Source organism: Streptopelia decaocto (genome assembly GCF_964273445.1).
Source record: "Streptopelia decaocto genome assembly, chromosome: 13".
In the NCBI taxonomy this organism is placed as follows: Eukaryota; Metazoa; Chordata; class Aves; order Columbiformes; family Columbidae; genus Streptopelia; species Streptopelia decaocto.
The window spans coordinates 11,767,879-11,781,534 of NC_138668.1; the positions used below are offsets into that span (position 1 = coordinate 11,767,879).

Here is a 13,656-nt window from a genome sequence, read left to right on the forward strand (position 1 = left end):
TCCCTAGGCAATTCTTGTCTTACTAGAGTATAATTTCATAGAATCATAGAATCGCTTAAGTTGGAAAAGACCTTTGAGTCCAACGGAGAACCTAACACTGCCAAGTCCACCACTAAACCATGTCCCTAAGTGCCATATCTACACATCTTTTAAACCCCTCTGGGGACGGTGACTCCACCACTTCCCTGGGCAGCCTGTTCCAATGCCTGACAACATTTTGGTGAATAATTTTTTTCCTAATATTCAATCTACACCTCCCCTGGTACAACTTGAGGCTGTTTCCTCTCCTCCCATCACTTGTTACTTGGGAAAAGATACTGACACCCACCTCGCTACAATCTCCTTTCAGGTAGTTGTAGAAAATTTGGAAAACTATAATGGCTACTTATTTGTTAGTGATTTTTCCCTGCTCAGAATTGCACTTTTATTACAATATTAGTAGTAACCATTATCACTATTGACCTTACAATAGCACTCAAAATCATCTAGGCATTGTTCACACACAAAACTGGACCACAGTTGCTATCCCAAAGAAAAAGGCTCTACTGAACTTGTCTCAGTAAGAGAATAAACATTTGAGTCAGGCAGTATTTTGTTAGAACACCTTCTGATACGACACATTTTGCAATGTCACACTGTAACATGTCTGTGGGCCAGTTCTGTTATTTCATATGTCATTAACATGCTCTGTGGATCAGTGCTAACACTGAGAAGTGACACAATCTACAAAACAAAAAGGCAGAAATTAGAGGCAGGCAAATGAGGAGTAATCTAACAATAGTCTAAGGAACTGCAGAAATGAGACTATACTTTAGTATTTTAAGATATAATAAACAATTACAGACCAGAAAGGACAGTATTCCTTCTCTAGCTTATTACAGTATTTCAACTTGGTGAAGAAAACCAACCATCATTTGTTGTCCCTTGGCTTATCTTAGGTTTTTGCATTCACAATCTAATTAATGTTTTAACTGCAACTTAGGCCTATCAGCATACATTGACTTAATGTTTAAACAATCCTCCTCTGCTGTAGTTATGTCCATGTAAAAAGATCCCCTGCTGTGTGTATAACATGGTCATGATACAGCGTTAGCATATTTCATTACAGGTATTTCATACTTGCAGAAACTTCATTTTTCTATCAATTCAGTAGCTAAAAGTTTACTGTAACCAAGTCATTCTAAAGCTGGAAAACTCTCATTCTTCAGTGTTAGTCTTTTGAGACCTAAGACTTAGAAATATTGAAAAGAAATGTAGGTTTATTCACTTATAAATTACTACAATCCCTCACAAAAATAAAATCCTTTCACTTAATATACTTCCAAATAAAATCAGTCTATTTTAAGTGGTTTGTTTAATTTAAATACATTTGCATACTATTCTCCCGAGGGTTAATTATTATGTCTTCTGCTATTTTGCTGTTGTGCTGTAAGCTGCATTTAGGGGAGGTTACTTCTAGCGAATCAGATACAGCAAAACAGTCAGTCTCATTTCCCTATATTATATCAGAATTCTTTTTCCAGTGGCTGTTTTCTTCACTTCATACAAACAAGTACTGAAAACCACAATGTCTTGTCCCACATACAAAGACATTAGAAGAACTTAAAAACTGGAACTGAACATCAAAGTGGGAGAGAAGTAGAGTGCCATGAAGGACTTGGTGCTGCACTGCACAACAAACTGTACTGCAGAAGAGAATTAAGTTTCAGTGAGTCAGAAATAAAAAAGCAAGAGGAACATAAATACTAAAGAGTACTAACTTGGAAAAGGAGAAGCCAGGTTCTAGTAGCTGATTATGTGATATTTCTAGATTTTATTTAGTGACATTTCAAATAAAAGTAAGAGTTCTTGAAGCAGGGAGAAGAAATCGGGTCTAACCTCTCGTGGTGATAAGACTAGAACTGACTGCATGTATGAGACATGCGAAACAGCCAACTCACATGAAGGCGGCTAATGGCCTGGGCAAAAGCAGCAATTGAGACACTTACAGAAAATCACCAGCAAAAACTTCAGAAGCTTACAGGTCTACAGTAGCTGTGGGGACGGGTGAAGATTTCTGCTCCTGGACTTCCTACTTAAATTCAGCCCCTGTCTTACTTCTATAGATTTGGGTCCCTTGCTCATGAGGTCAAGCACTGACTCTCTTACATCATTCTCTCCAAAATCAAAAAGTGCAGTCCTATGAATCCACCTGTGTACAGTAGGAATATAAACACATTCAATATTTTCAGCCAATGTAACTTTTTTTTTTTTTTAATGTAATACAAACCAACACAATACAAAGAATACAGCCATCTGTATCACATACAGTGGAACCAGTAGAATTTCTTTTCCCAGATGTGACTGGCAAATGAGTTGTTTGGTTATGAATAAATGAAGAGAGAGTATTTATTGAAAATGTTAAACAGCCTAAATCAGAGATACTGCTTTCACAGTTGCCTATAATATAAAATACCTATTGCAATGCAAATATAAATAAAGCATAAATAAATTATGAGTACTTACACCAAACATTTGTCTAAGATCTGGATCCCGGAATCTGAAAGGTATATTTGAGACGTGAAGCCGTTTTGGCTGTGATTTGTTTTCTGTGTTTTCAGAAGATTGTGTCTGTTGCTGGCCATCGGTCTGTGCTGCATCATCTGTCTGCTAAAAGGGTGAAGCAGAACAAAGTAAAGCATGTTTTAAATATTTCAGCCATCTTTAATAGAAAGGTAGGGGCTTAAAATGAAAATCAAAACCATTTCTGTATCTGTCTCAACAGTACACATTTTTAGTGATATTTTTAATATTTATTTTGGATAAATTGGAGAATAGGAAGAAGATAATTATTAGTTAATTTGCTTAGCTATTTATAGAATGATTAAATATGTCTCCCTATAAGACAGCTCAAACCCCTTTAAACTCATCAGTGTTTGCCAACGGAAGAAACAGAATCTCCGTGTCCAAAGAACTGGCGACTTGCAGAAGCTCTGCGCTTTCAAATACGATTAGTACTTTCATTCAGAGGCCACTGGGATTTCTACATAGCAGATAGGTAACACATCACATCCTAGTTGCCATTTCATAAGCAGTGCTAATGGGCACTGGAGGGTCATTTTGTCTAGATAAATGGCCACCATTACAGAAAAGGCCTTGAGCTGTGAAAGGGAACATAAGTATAATCAGTGGTGAAGGTTGCCTGACATAAAAGTGAGACTCAGAATCCAAGTTTACAGATCATCTTTCTCACAAACGTAAGACCATATCACGGTACTTCTTACAGGGGTACTGTTCCCTAATTTTACAATGCTATTTTGTAATTGAAAGAAATTGCTGTGTATTGCAATTTAACAAAGAAATGAAACTATAAACGCTTAGACAGATTAAGAAAAAACATAATACCCTTCATCCAAAAAGTAAAACTAACCAATGCTGTATATCAGTACATTATAGAAATGTCTTGGTTGTGTTCTTTAATGATATTCAGTGCCTAACTAAGCACTGCATGTTCAGCACATATTTACTAGAAAAAGATTTTGCATAGGTATGTAAAAACAGCATAGTTATTTTCTTTTGCACTGGTAGAGGGGGTTTGGAAAGAGGCAAGGAAATAGCTTAATGAAACTACAAGGAACATCTTACAACTGTTACTCTATTTTCTGTCTTTCGTCTTCCTTCTGAGCTTATTGATATTCCAAGTATTCACCTTTCTCTCATGTTCTAATGTTAGAATTCAGCTTGTCTTTCTGACTTTTTCATTTAAAAAAGAAAAAAAAAAAAAAAGAAATATCCCATTTCCTGCTAATATCAATGTTTTTTAAGAGACAACAGTTTTAATAAAAGTAAAAAATGGTTAAATAAAATAAACCTTACCACGCAGTTTTAGTACCAATAAGCCTGTTAAGAAGGAAGCAAAAGAGCTCAAACAGAATACATAATTTTCATCAACAATATATACATATAAATTAAATTCTAGCAAGTTAAATGCAGCATCATGTCCCCCATTAAATGCAAGAGTTCTCAAATTCAAAGTCCAACCATCTACAATTTCCTGTATTGCCTGTACTTCAGTGCTAAGAACACTTCAGAAATACAGGTCCTTATCATTTCTGCAGAAGCATCGGTTCATCAGCAACACCTACATTTCATGGGATATGATGACACTTGTTCACACATAGAAAATTTTGTGTGCACTAAAGAAGGGTTTTTAAGTGATCCAAACAAGGAACTGGGAACAGCTCAAGTGTAAACTTAAAATTGAGTCAGTGCCACCACATCTCTTCAACTACTACTCCCTGAACTCACTGGCAGGGTCCCACAAAATAAAGAGTTCATCTTCACAAATTTCTAGTGATTTAAATACAAAAAATGGTACATAGCTGTTAAGAGACAAAAGCATGTTCCGTGCTAATCTCTTGCTATCTAAAACCAATTCAAAAATTCAAAATTTAGATTTTAGGCAACTATTCCATCCATAAACACTACAGAAATTACTTCCTACCTTCAGTCCTTAAAAGGGGAGAAATATGAAGGAAATTTGGTATATGAGAGCAGGTGGGGGGTGAGGGACTGGGAACTCCTGAAATACAATGCTCTGGAAGAATTTAAGGTCAATTAGATTAATCTGAAGATAATTAAAGAATTCTGAAGGTGTTGTTCATCTTCAGGAACAAAGGGTGCCCCAGGAAGAAATTATATAACCAATGTACTGTATAAATGCAAATTGGGAAAAGTAATTTCTGTTCATTGTATTAATATAAATTATGAGAAACAAGGAGTAGGAGGGCTGAACCATGCCCTATTAGCATACCAAAACATTAGGAGCAACTACCATACCAAGAAGCTGAACGGATATATTGCTAATAAAAAGTCAGTGAGGTTTCTGAAGATGATGCTTAAAGGAAAGAGGTACAAATTATAAGTGGGTAAATCCAGGTACGCTTATTTTCTGGGTATTTCTTTTTGATTTTATCACTTTTGTTCAGAGAAGCCTGAAACTCACAGTTTCAGAAAAGAATGTCTCAGATTTTGGGCAGTGAGGACTGGAAACCAGAAAGTTCAGAAAGTCACTATCATCAAAGATTCACACCTGTAAATGTCCTTAAATAAGGTTGTAACAGAACTAACAGAGCTAAACAATTTAAAATGTATTAACAGGCTTGACAGTATAAGTGTCTTTCCAAAGCATATTATAATATCATCCAGAAATCTATGGATGTGTCTAGAAGACCTGAAGAAGGATAACCACAACTTTAAATTGAAATGTGAAGCTTATAAAAAAATTTCCAAGTCACACCAATGAGGTAAAATAAACACAGAACAGACTGGATTTTGCAAAATCCCAGACAGGAAAGTTTCAAAGCCCCGTGGACTCAAAGAGCTAGAATGCAATTTACCTTACACATAAATAATACAGATCAAAAGAATATTTTCATTGGTAGAGGATCTAAAGACCAGTGTTTCATATTTCTTTAAAAATCAGTTGAAGTTAGTATGACATTAGCTTCAGTACATCCCTAAAGTCTGGTACACAATCAGTACAAGTCCTCATCTGTGATGTGTTGGGTCTCTTATGATTAAACAGAAATTACATAAAAGGGAGTCTACTCTGTGTGTTTTTTCATGACCTAATTTTTTGAGTAAAAGCTGTATCAGAGTTACCTTCACCTATGAAAAAGTCATGAATTTTACTTTGTGAAGAGACCACAATTCATAAACCAACTGTTGAACATATTTTACCATTGGATCTATCTGCTATCTGATGGTCCTTGCTTTGTCTTGTGTGCGTATTGGTTACACAACTGGTCATCCATTATAATCTTATTTATGGAACTGCTCTCTAACCAGTGATTTTCCATGTCACATTTGTGCAGTTTGTTATTGCTGTGTAAACACCATGGAATTTACATTTCTGAATAGCATCTTATTTATCCAGATGATATCTACAATATATCAAGATTATTTCAAATTCTAATCCTGTCCTGCAATGTACTTGCAATCCTTCCCATCTTGGTATTGTTGCAAATTTAATAAGTATACACTCCATTCCATCATTCAGATCATTAACGAAAATACTGAAAAACACTGAGTTGCCACAAAACCCTGCAAAACTCCTTCTAATAAATGTTCTCATTTTGATAGTGAGCTACTTCTCATTTTAATAGTGAGCTACTTAAATACAGTTTCTATTTTTCCACCCAGACTATTGTAGTTACATGTTGACCATATTTCCCAGCTTGTTTAAAAGCATCTCTTGTGTGAAATTGTAAAAGCCTTATGAAAAGCAAAATATAATACTTCTTTTGTTTTGTCTACAAGGCCACTCTAGAAGTGAAAGACTGCATCTTTTTGACAAATCTGTGCTGATAACTATTCTTCTTGTACTTTCAGCTGTTAAAAATGCAGCGCCTATTTACTTGCTCCAGTATTTTCCCAGGACTGAAACTCTGATGACAGCACATCCCTTCAGCCTATATAACCAACACTTCTCTCTCCCTCCTCTTTAAAAAAGAGCATTATGTCGACTCCATTTCTCCAGTACCTCTACTCATTATCTACCAGGTAACAGAGACAGATGCTTATGGCTCAAAAATATCAGTCTAATCTTCAAATAACTTGGAACCTAGAAACAGTTAACCAAAAAAATATCCACCACACCTAACTTACATGAATACTCTTTAATTGGTTTCTTCCCTCTTTGAGACTGGCAAATTTTTCTGACAGTTGGGAAATTATTGTAATAATCACCCAGCTGAGGTTGACTTTTACAGTGAGGAATCATGCAAAGAAGAAATGTTCTCTTACCATTTTTCTCAAGATTGCATTTCACACTCACTCTTGAAGTTTCTCTCCAGCCTGGCATTAACTATCAGTTTGTGCATCCTGGCTTGGATTCCCTCTAGAAGAACCTCTCTCCTGGTTGCCTTTTGCATATTCAGTCCCAGAACTTGTCACCAACCCATTCCAACAGCAATCTCAACTGACAGGCTGGCTCCAGGAAGCATCAAATCACTTGAAATCCCTATTATTCATGAGTTTAGTACTGTGCCCCCAGTTGCCCTCTAAAGATTTCATCCACTAAATCTTACCAGCTGGATATCTATGATACTTTTCAGAACAAAGAGGTCCTTTTATCCTCTAACAGTTATCCAGAGGCCTTTCAGGGTTTTTCTCCTTTTACAATTGTGACCTTGGATAAGACACCTCCTTAAATTGCAATGAAGCAATTAATTTCTTGCCTGCTCTTCCTAATCAAGATTCATAAATTCATTTTCAACATCATATAGCTCTTGCAGGTATGAATTTTCAACACAATTTTTTAATTTTATTTTTTTTATGGCACCTTATGCCCTTCTATTGTGACATAACTGGTCACAACGGCATCATGTGAGTACAATGTGTTGGGTCATAATATACACAACAGGTTTGGAGACAGTTGGTACAGTGTTTATTGTAATCAGTAAATACACCAAAACAGATTGCTGCCATTTGTAAAGCCTAAGGTACAGGGATTCTACGAGACTGCAAAGTTCCTAAACATTTCTAGAACTCTGGATCATGCTTCATCGCTGTTAAAGCTATTTAAAAAACAAACAAACAAACACCACCCCACCATACAGTGCATGACAGTCCAAATAACTTTAAAAGAAGTTGATTTTCTAAACAGATAAGCTAAAAAGTGAAGCTACGAATGCACCGGTAGCCAAAACCAGCAATACAGACTGTTAGTGCTACAAGGAATCAATGGCAACTGCAGGTTCTCAGAACCCTTGAAAATTACTACAGATTGGCTTTTTCCCTGTGCATGTCAGTCAGCACTGTATCAGGTTAGTTTGTAGCTCTGAGGTTTAAGATGTCATTTGTCATCCTCACCAAAAGGTCATTTCCACTGATTTGCTACATGACTTCTTTTCTGGTTCCACTGAGAACGTAATTCTAGTTTAAAAAAACCCTAATAAACAGTTATGTATTTTAGCAAATTATTGATGAGTATTGCCTGGAGGGAACCACAGGATGAAAACTTAGGCATCCTATTGACTATAAAATTACAGACGCTGCCACAAAATCTTATTTCTGTAAAAACCACTTGCTATGGATATTTATTAATACACAATTGCACACAATTGCAAGTTCCAGCACCACTTTATGTCATAAATGTTAAAATAAGTTGCTGAAACTTGAATCCTTTAACAACTGTTGATTGCATTTGCAGGCACTTCATACAGAATTGAGATGCTCACTTTTCCATGGTGATTTTTAACGCAATCGATATAAATGAGCTAAACAAGTTTAATCTTGGTGAAATCTAATTTAGGTATGGACAACATTCAGAGAAAATCATATGAGGCATGCCTACATCTCTACCCAGAGATACAGCTTCATATGTCAATTTTAATTTGTCATTTCAGAGAATAAATATTCCTTTCTATCTTAAGACCCTGTGTCATGCTATTACTATACTCTCATAGTTCTCTTTATAGTTCACTTGTATCTTGATTGTTGCCCAATCTTACTTAATACATACATATCTCCATTTTAACAAAAATTATGTTTTATCATCTCATAAATATTGTACAGAACCTAACACCGAAAAATGAGGATATATATCTAACTCCTCCGAGAAACAAACACTGCAAAAACAACTTCTTGAGCTAGGCAATTTAAATGAAATAGATATGCTCATAATATTGCCGAACTATAGAATCACATTAATATTTATCACTGAAATTCTCAAATCAGTTACCAGAAGTGTGCAGAGGTGTAAATGATAATTTTAAAAGATTTTAAGAAAACTAGCACTAAAATCAGATGCCCTTAGATATGATGTTTTATTACACTATCTGAAGTAATTCTCTGCCAGTTTGAAATATACTCAGGAAAAAATGACACGGAATAGCCTTCACTAGTTTGCATTCAGAAAACACTGCTACTGAAGCTAATACAAGTTACATCTGATAGAAAACTTTTCTTTGAGTCTCAGTTGTCTTCAATATTTATTCCTATTTTACAGGAATTTGGTTTTGCTCTCCTCTCTCTTTCAGTAACCCACTGCCGAGGGCTGGCACAGCCCTTGCCACTCCTGGCCAAATCACACAGACTGCTTTGTGGTTCCCATTCCACGACATACTTTGCAATCATAAAATATTAACAAATCTTAATATACAGTAGTCTTAAAATTTATAATGAAAGTTATAAATACAGAGTACAGAAACAGAAGACCAAATTCTCACATACACAGAAATAAACTGAAATGAACCCCCTTTACTCCAGTGAGCTGCTGAAGGCTTAGGTGTTTTAATAAGTTAAAACTGAAAGCATTCTTACAGGTAAGCAAACCCAAATCAAAGAGGGCGTTTCAGACAATGGTTTTATATTTCATCTAAGATACTTTCATTATAAATACATGGTATCTTTTTTAACCAAATCCATCATCAGCACAGCTAAAAAAAAAAAAAAAAAAATCAAAAAAAATCTAACGTATTGTAAAGAAATTTATCTTCACCAAAATACTATTTTTTTCTCTCCTTAATTCACTTCTAGAAACAGAGATATTCTGTTCTTTAAAGGACTTCACTCAAGTTCTTAAGAGACTTGACACTGAAGTCAAGTTCTTAAATCAGTTAAAACCCCAATATATTTAGTGTGACCAGCCTAATTTTTCCACGACTGCCACTATGACCAGTTCTTGTGTTTTCATTGAGAAGAGGTTAAATGCGATGCAAAATGAGGAGTGCCAGTTACTCTGCAAGTTTTTAGAAGTTTAGTGCTTCAAAAGGTTCCTTCTGACAATTAGCAACAGGGATGCATTTAGTGTTTTATGAGCTGCTGCTCCTTTGGGGCAAGTGAACCACAAAGAGTTTAAGATGATTCCATCTCACACCCAAAGAACACCTGATCCAGCATGCTGCCTCAGGATCAACCTGCACTATACACTTCTGCTATCAGAAGAAACTACCATAAATTACCAGAAAGCAGAAATTTAAGTGAAAATAACTATTTTCTAAAACACAACAGCAATTTTTTTTTGTTTCACTTCCCAGCTTTTTCCAGTAATTTTAAAAATTTATAAAAGTGAAGAAAAGGGCTAAACAAGATGTTCGTTTGGATAAAATGTTAAAATTTCCCATTTGGAAAAAATATTCTCTCCCCACCTTTTTTAAAGACCTTGCAATATTTTTCACCCAGAAACACATACTTTAGGGGGGGGGCGGGGAAAGGTACACTTTAAAACCATTGTTCAGCTCTAACACAAACACACTTGTGGCAAAGACACCGCATGCAATAAAACAGAATGTTCAGTGAACCTGAATTCAGAAAGGGCCTTGAGTACATCGTTTGGGCAGAAAAAAACAATTCATTCTTCTTCCCGGCAAATACACATTTTCTGTATCCCTTTCTATCTATTACTGAAGATAGTTGGTCCTATAATGTTTCTTACACTGGAATTGTGTTATACTTTCTCTCCATTCTTTTTCATTGACTAATATCTTTCATTTTCCACAAAACTATGGTGGTGTAGACAAAATCTTTCACCCTGAAACCTTGTTTTAAATGTAATGAAATGCTGTCACAGAATAACTGTTTGCACACCACTATAAAATGAACGCTGTCCTCAATCTCAGCATTTAAAGAGTAAATGGAACATAAACAGCAGGAATGCCTAAATTTGAACTAAAGCTACCGTCTCTTCCTGGACAAACTGAAAATATGCTGTATTAGAATAACCTGAAAAAGCTTTACCACGTTGTGATCATTCTGCAATATCTGTAAACAAATACAAACTGGTTGCAAATTTCTTAAACCCACACCAAGTCTAGAGGAAGAACAGCCTAATTCTAGTAGGAATAACCCATAAAATATTTACAGGAAGAAAGACAAGAAAATAAATATTTTTTAAAACATACTCAATGGCAAGCTTAGTACTACATTGTGTTTCTCATGTATACACACCCACAGAAGGATAAATCTTCTTAGATTTTTAAATTAAAAAAAAAAAAATCAAACACAATGCTCATTAAATTAAAAAAAAATGCTCAAAACAGCACCTGTTTTTTCCTGCTGCACCAATCAAGTTATTTCTCAGAGAGAAAGAGCTTGTGAATGTCTTCTAGGCATTATTTGATTAAGTTGACAATATTATGTGAGCAATGGTTGAGTACCCACTGTGCTGTACTTTTGACCAAATTGATTTGTGTAATGAACACTTGCTCTGTCTCTTCTCTAGCCTGAATAGGGCTCTTGATTTAACCAGTGGTGCTGGAAGCCAAGTGAATTTACAGCCCCCACAGTCATTCTCTCTCAATCTGGAGAGAATAGCAGCAGCAGTACATGAGCAAGCATAATTCAATACATTGTGCTATAAGCGCAGAAAATAATATCACAGAGCTCTGCAATATACCTGTTTGATTTGATTTGTAAACCTGATAAAAAAGCAATCGAGAAAAGTTCAGCAGAAAAAATATATATGCGTCCTGAACAAAAATGTAACCATACTGAATGTGTACAAAGGCCTGAAAAAATCATGCATAGTAAATCAGCTTCATACTTTCCTTAGATAACACTGCACATTTTCCATTTTAAAATTATCTAGATTCTGAAAAGTTACCTTTCCATTAAAAAGTGAGCAAAGAGCATAATTTAAAACTGAGTTTCTTACTTTCTGAAAATCCTGTTTCCAAAATATACTACAAGCAGTGTAATGACAAATCTGATGGGCTCGTATCTTTCCTTTTTTCTTAAGTAGATTGACTGATTAATTAATCATACTGGTTTTGATAAATTTATATTCCAAAAAGTCCCAGCCCTGCAATGTGCTTCCCAGAAGCATAACACAGAGAAAAAGGTGTTATCTATGCAGACACATCTGTTTGTACTTAAATGTTTACACAAAGGTGTACACAAGAAAAAAAATCTATCACTGTGCCTTTTTCCAACTGTGACAAACACTGCCAGAAGTACCAGTGACTCTTCCTGTCAACCGCACCTCTGTTATGCTTTTCTCAAGAACAAAGATCAATAGTAAAGTCTCATGGTTTTCAGGATATTACAAGGTGAGATTATTTTTTCACATTAGTTCTAAAGAAATTTATTTTAAGTAGTTCATACTGCAAATCATGCAGATAATACCACATCAATTTATCCCCATAAGAATCCATTTCTGAAGACAATGTGCACTGTTCTTTGTGCTCAGCTAGTGCAAAGTGCACATAGATATGGGACTTGCCGTTAGGCACAAAGAAATGTAATAGTATAATCATGGCTGCATTCAATAGTGTTGCTAAATTTCCAGTGTAATTGTGAATATTTTGTACTCTAGGAATCCTTGGTTTCAGGGATTCTGAGACTTCAACCCTGAAAGGGAAACCCTGACCCTCTTCTTTTCAGTGGTAAAATTCCCTTTTAGTTCAGCTGGGTCAGAACTTCACCCTGGTATTATACCCACTTGACAAAATAATTTCACCATTCCCATTAATTTCCCTCAATCTCCCAGTTTACAAAAGGCGTAATGTTCTTGTTTTCATTTCCTTTACAAAAACATTTTACTATCCAAAGCACCAAATGCAAACAAAGCAAAGCAATTATTTTGTCACCATTCCCTGTGGCAGTTCTGAAAAGAAACACACAGAGCAGCCAAGCCCCGTTCTGCGAGTCCGTCTTGTCCCATGTCTGAAGCGCTGAGCTACCATACTGGCTACTGTCCCATCTATCAGTGCGCAGGAGCAGTTGTCCCTTCCCTTGCTAGCAAAAGTACATTAGATCTTCAATTATGCCTATGCTTCTCACTAATAAAATACATCTTTCAAATTCAAGACAAAATGTGAGCCGCATACACTTAGATTGCAAGCTGTATGGTGTTTTGGTGACACAAGTGATGAAGCTGGACAGAACAGCAAGGCAGATTGCCTTGTACAGGCAGAACAGATTTATTCATTACACTGTGCTTCACGAGAAAACAATTGCTTCATGTAGAATGGCATTTAGAAACAAAGACAAGAAAAAGTGCCTGATCTTCTGTATGAGCTCGTCGAAAATTCTAAGAACCCAATGAAAGAATTTGCTTTACTTAAATAAGCTTTGTACTAGACAAGGAAGTTTGCATTTCTTTTCTCCCAGACACAGAAGCACAACAGCCTGTGCACAATTCCAGTTGCACATGTCTCGTAAAACATCCAGTATGAGTGCACGTGGTCACAGTGGTGATGGAGTCTGACAACAAAGCTTTATTGAGGCAGTACGATACCAACGATGCGCCCATATGACAACTCACCCCATCACCAATGCCAAACACTGGCTCACAAGCGATGCCCTGGCTCCAGTGGGATGCCAGGGACACTTGGTGTCCAGGTCATCCAGCAGCAATAGCCAAACGTGCAAATGCCTTATGAATGCAGGCGAGAGTCGCGCCAGCCCTTGACTGCACCAGCAGCACAGTGGTTTGAGGGAATCGCACCTCACACGAACGCTGAGGGCAGCAGCCACTGCTCCCGCCTGGCAGAGGCGGGTGTCAGGAGACCGATGCTGCTCAAGGGGCAGAGCATCCATGCTCTTCTTCACATAAGACAAGACAACCACCTCTTCTTCGGAATATTTTATGTTAGAGGTCCTTGATCAGGCAAATGAACAGAGCTTACTATCAGGAAGACAATGTAAAGTGGCTGACGCTGAGTGGGACAC

At 36.3% G+C, this 13,656-nt stretch overlaps 1 protein-coding gene across 17 annotated transcripts in view; it reads right to left on the minus strand.

Annotated features, from left to right (window-relative positions):
- The window catches only part of RBFOX1 (RNA binding fox-1 homolog 1), a 652,484-nt gene that overhangs the window by 93,226 nt on the left and 545,602 nt on the right, over positions 1–13,656 (minus strand). For all 17 annotated transcript variants that reach the window (XM_082064137.1, XM_082064134.1, XM_082064127.1 and 14 more), the window contains one exon: positions 2,506–2,649. In XM_082064137.1, the coding sequence (XP_081920263.1) occupies positions 2,506–2,649 (144 nt within the window). The remainder of the gene's footprint in view (positions 1–2,505; positions 2,650–13,656) is intronic.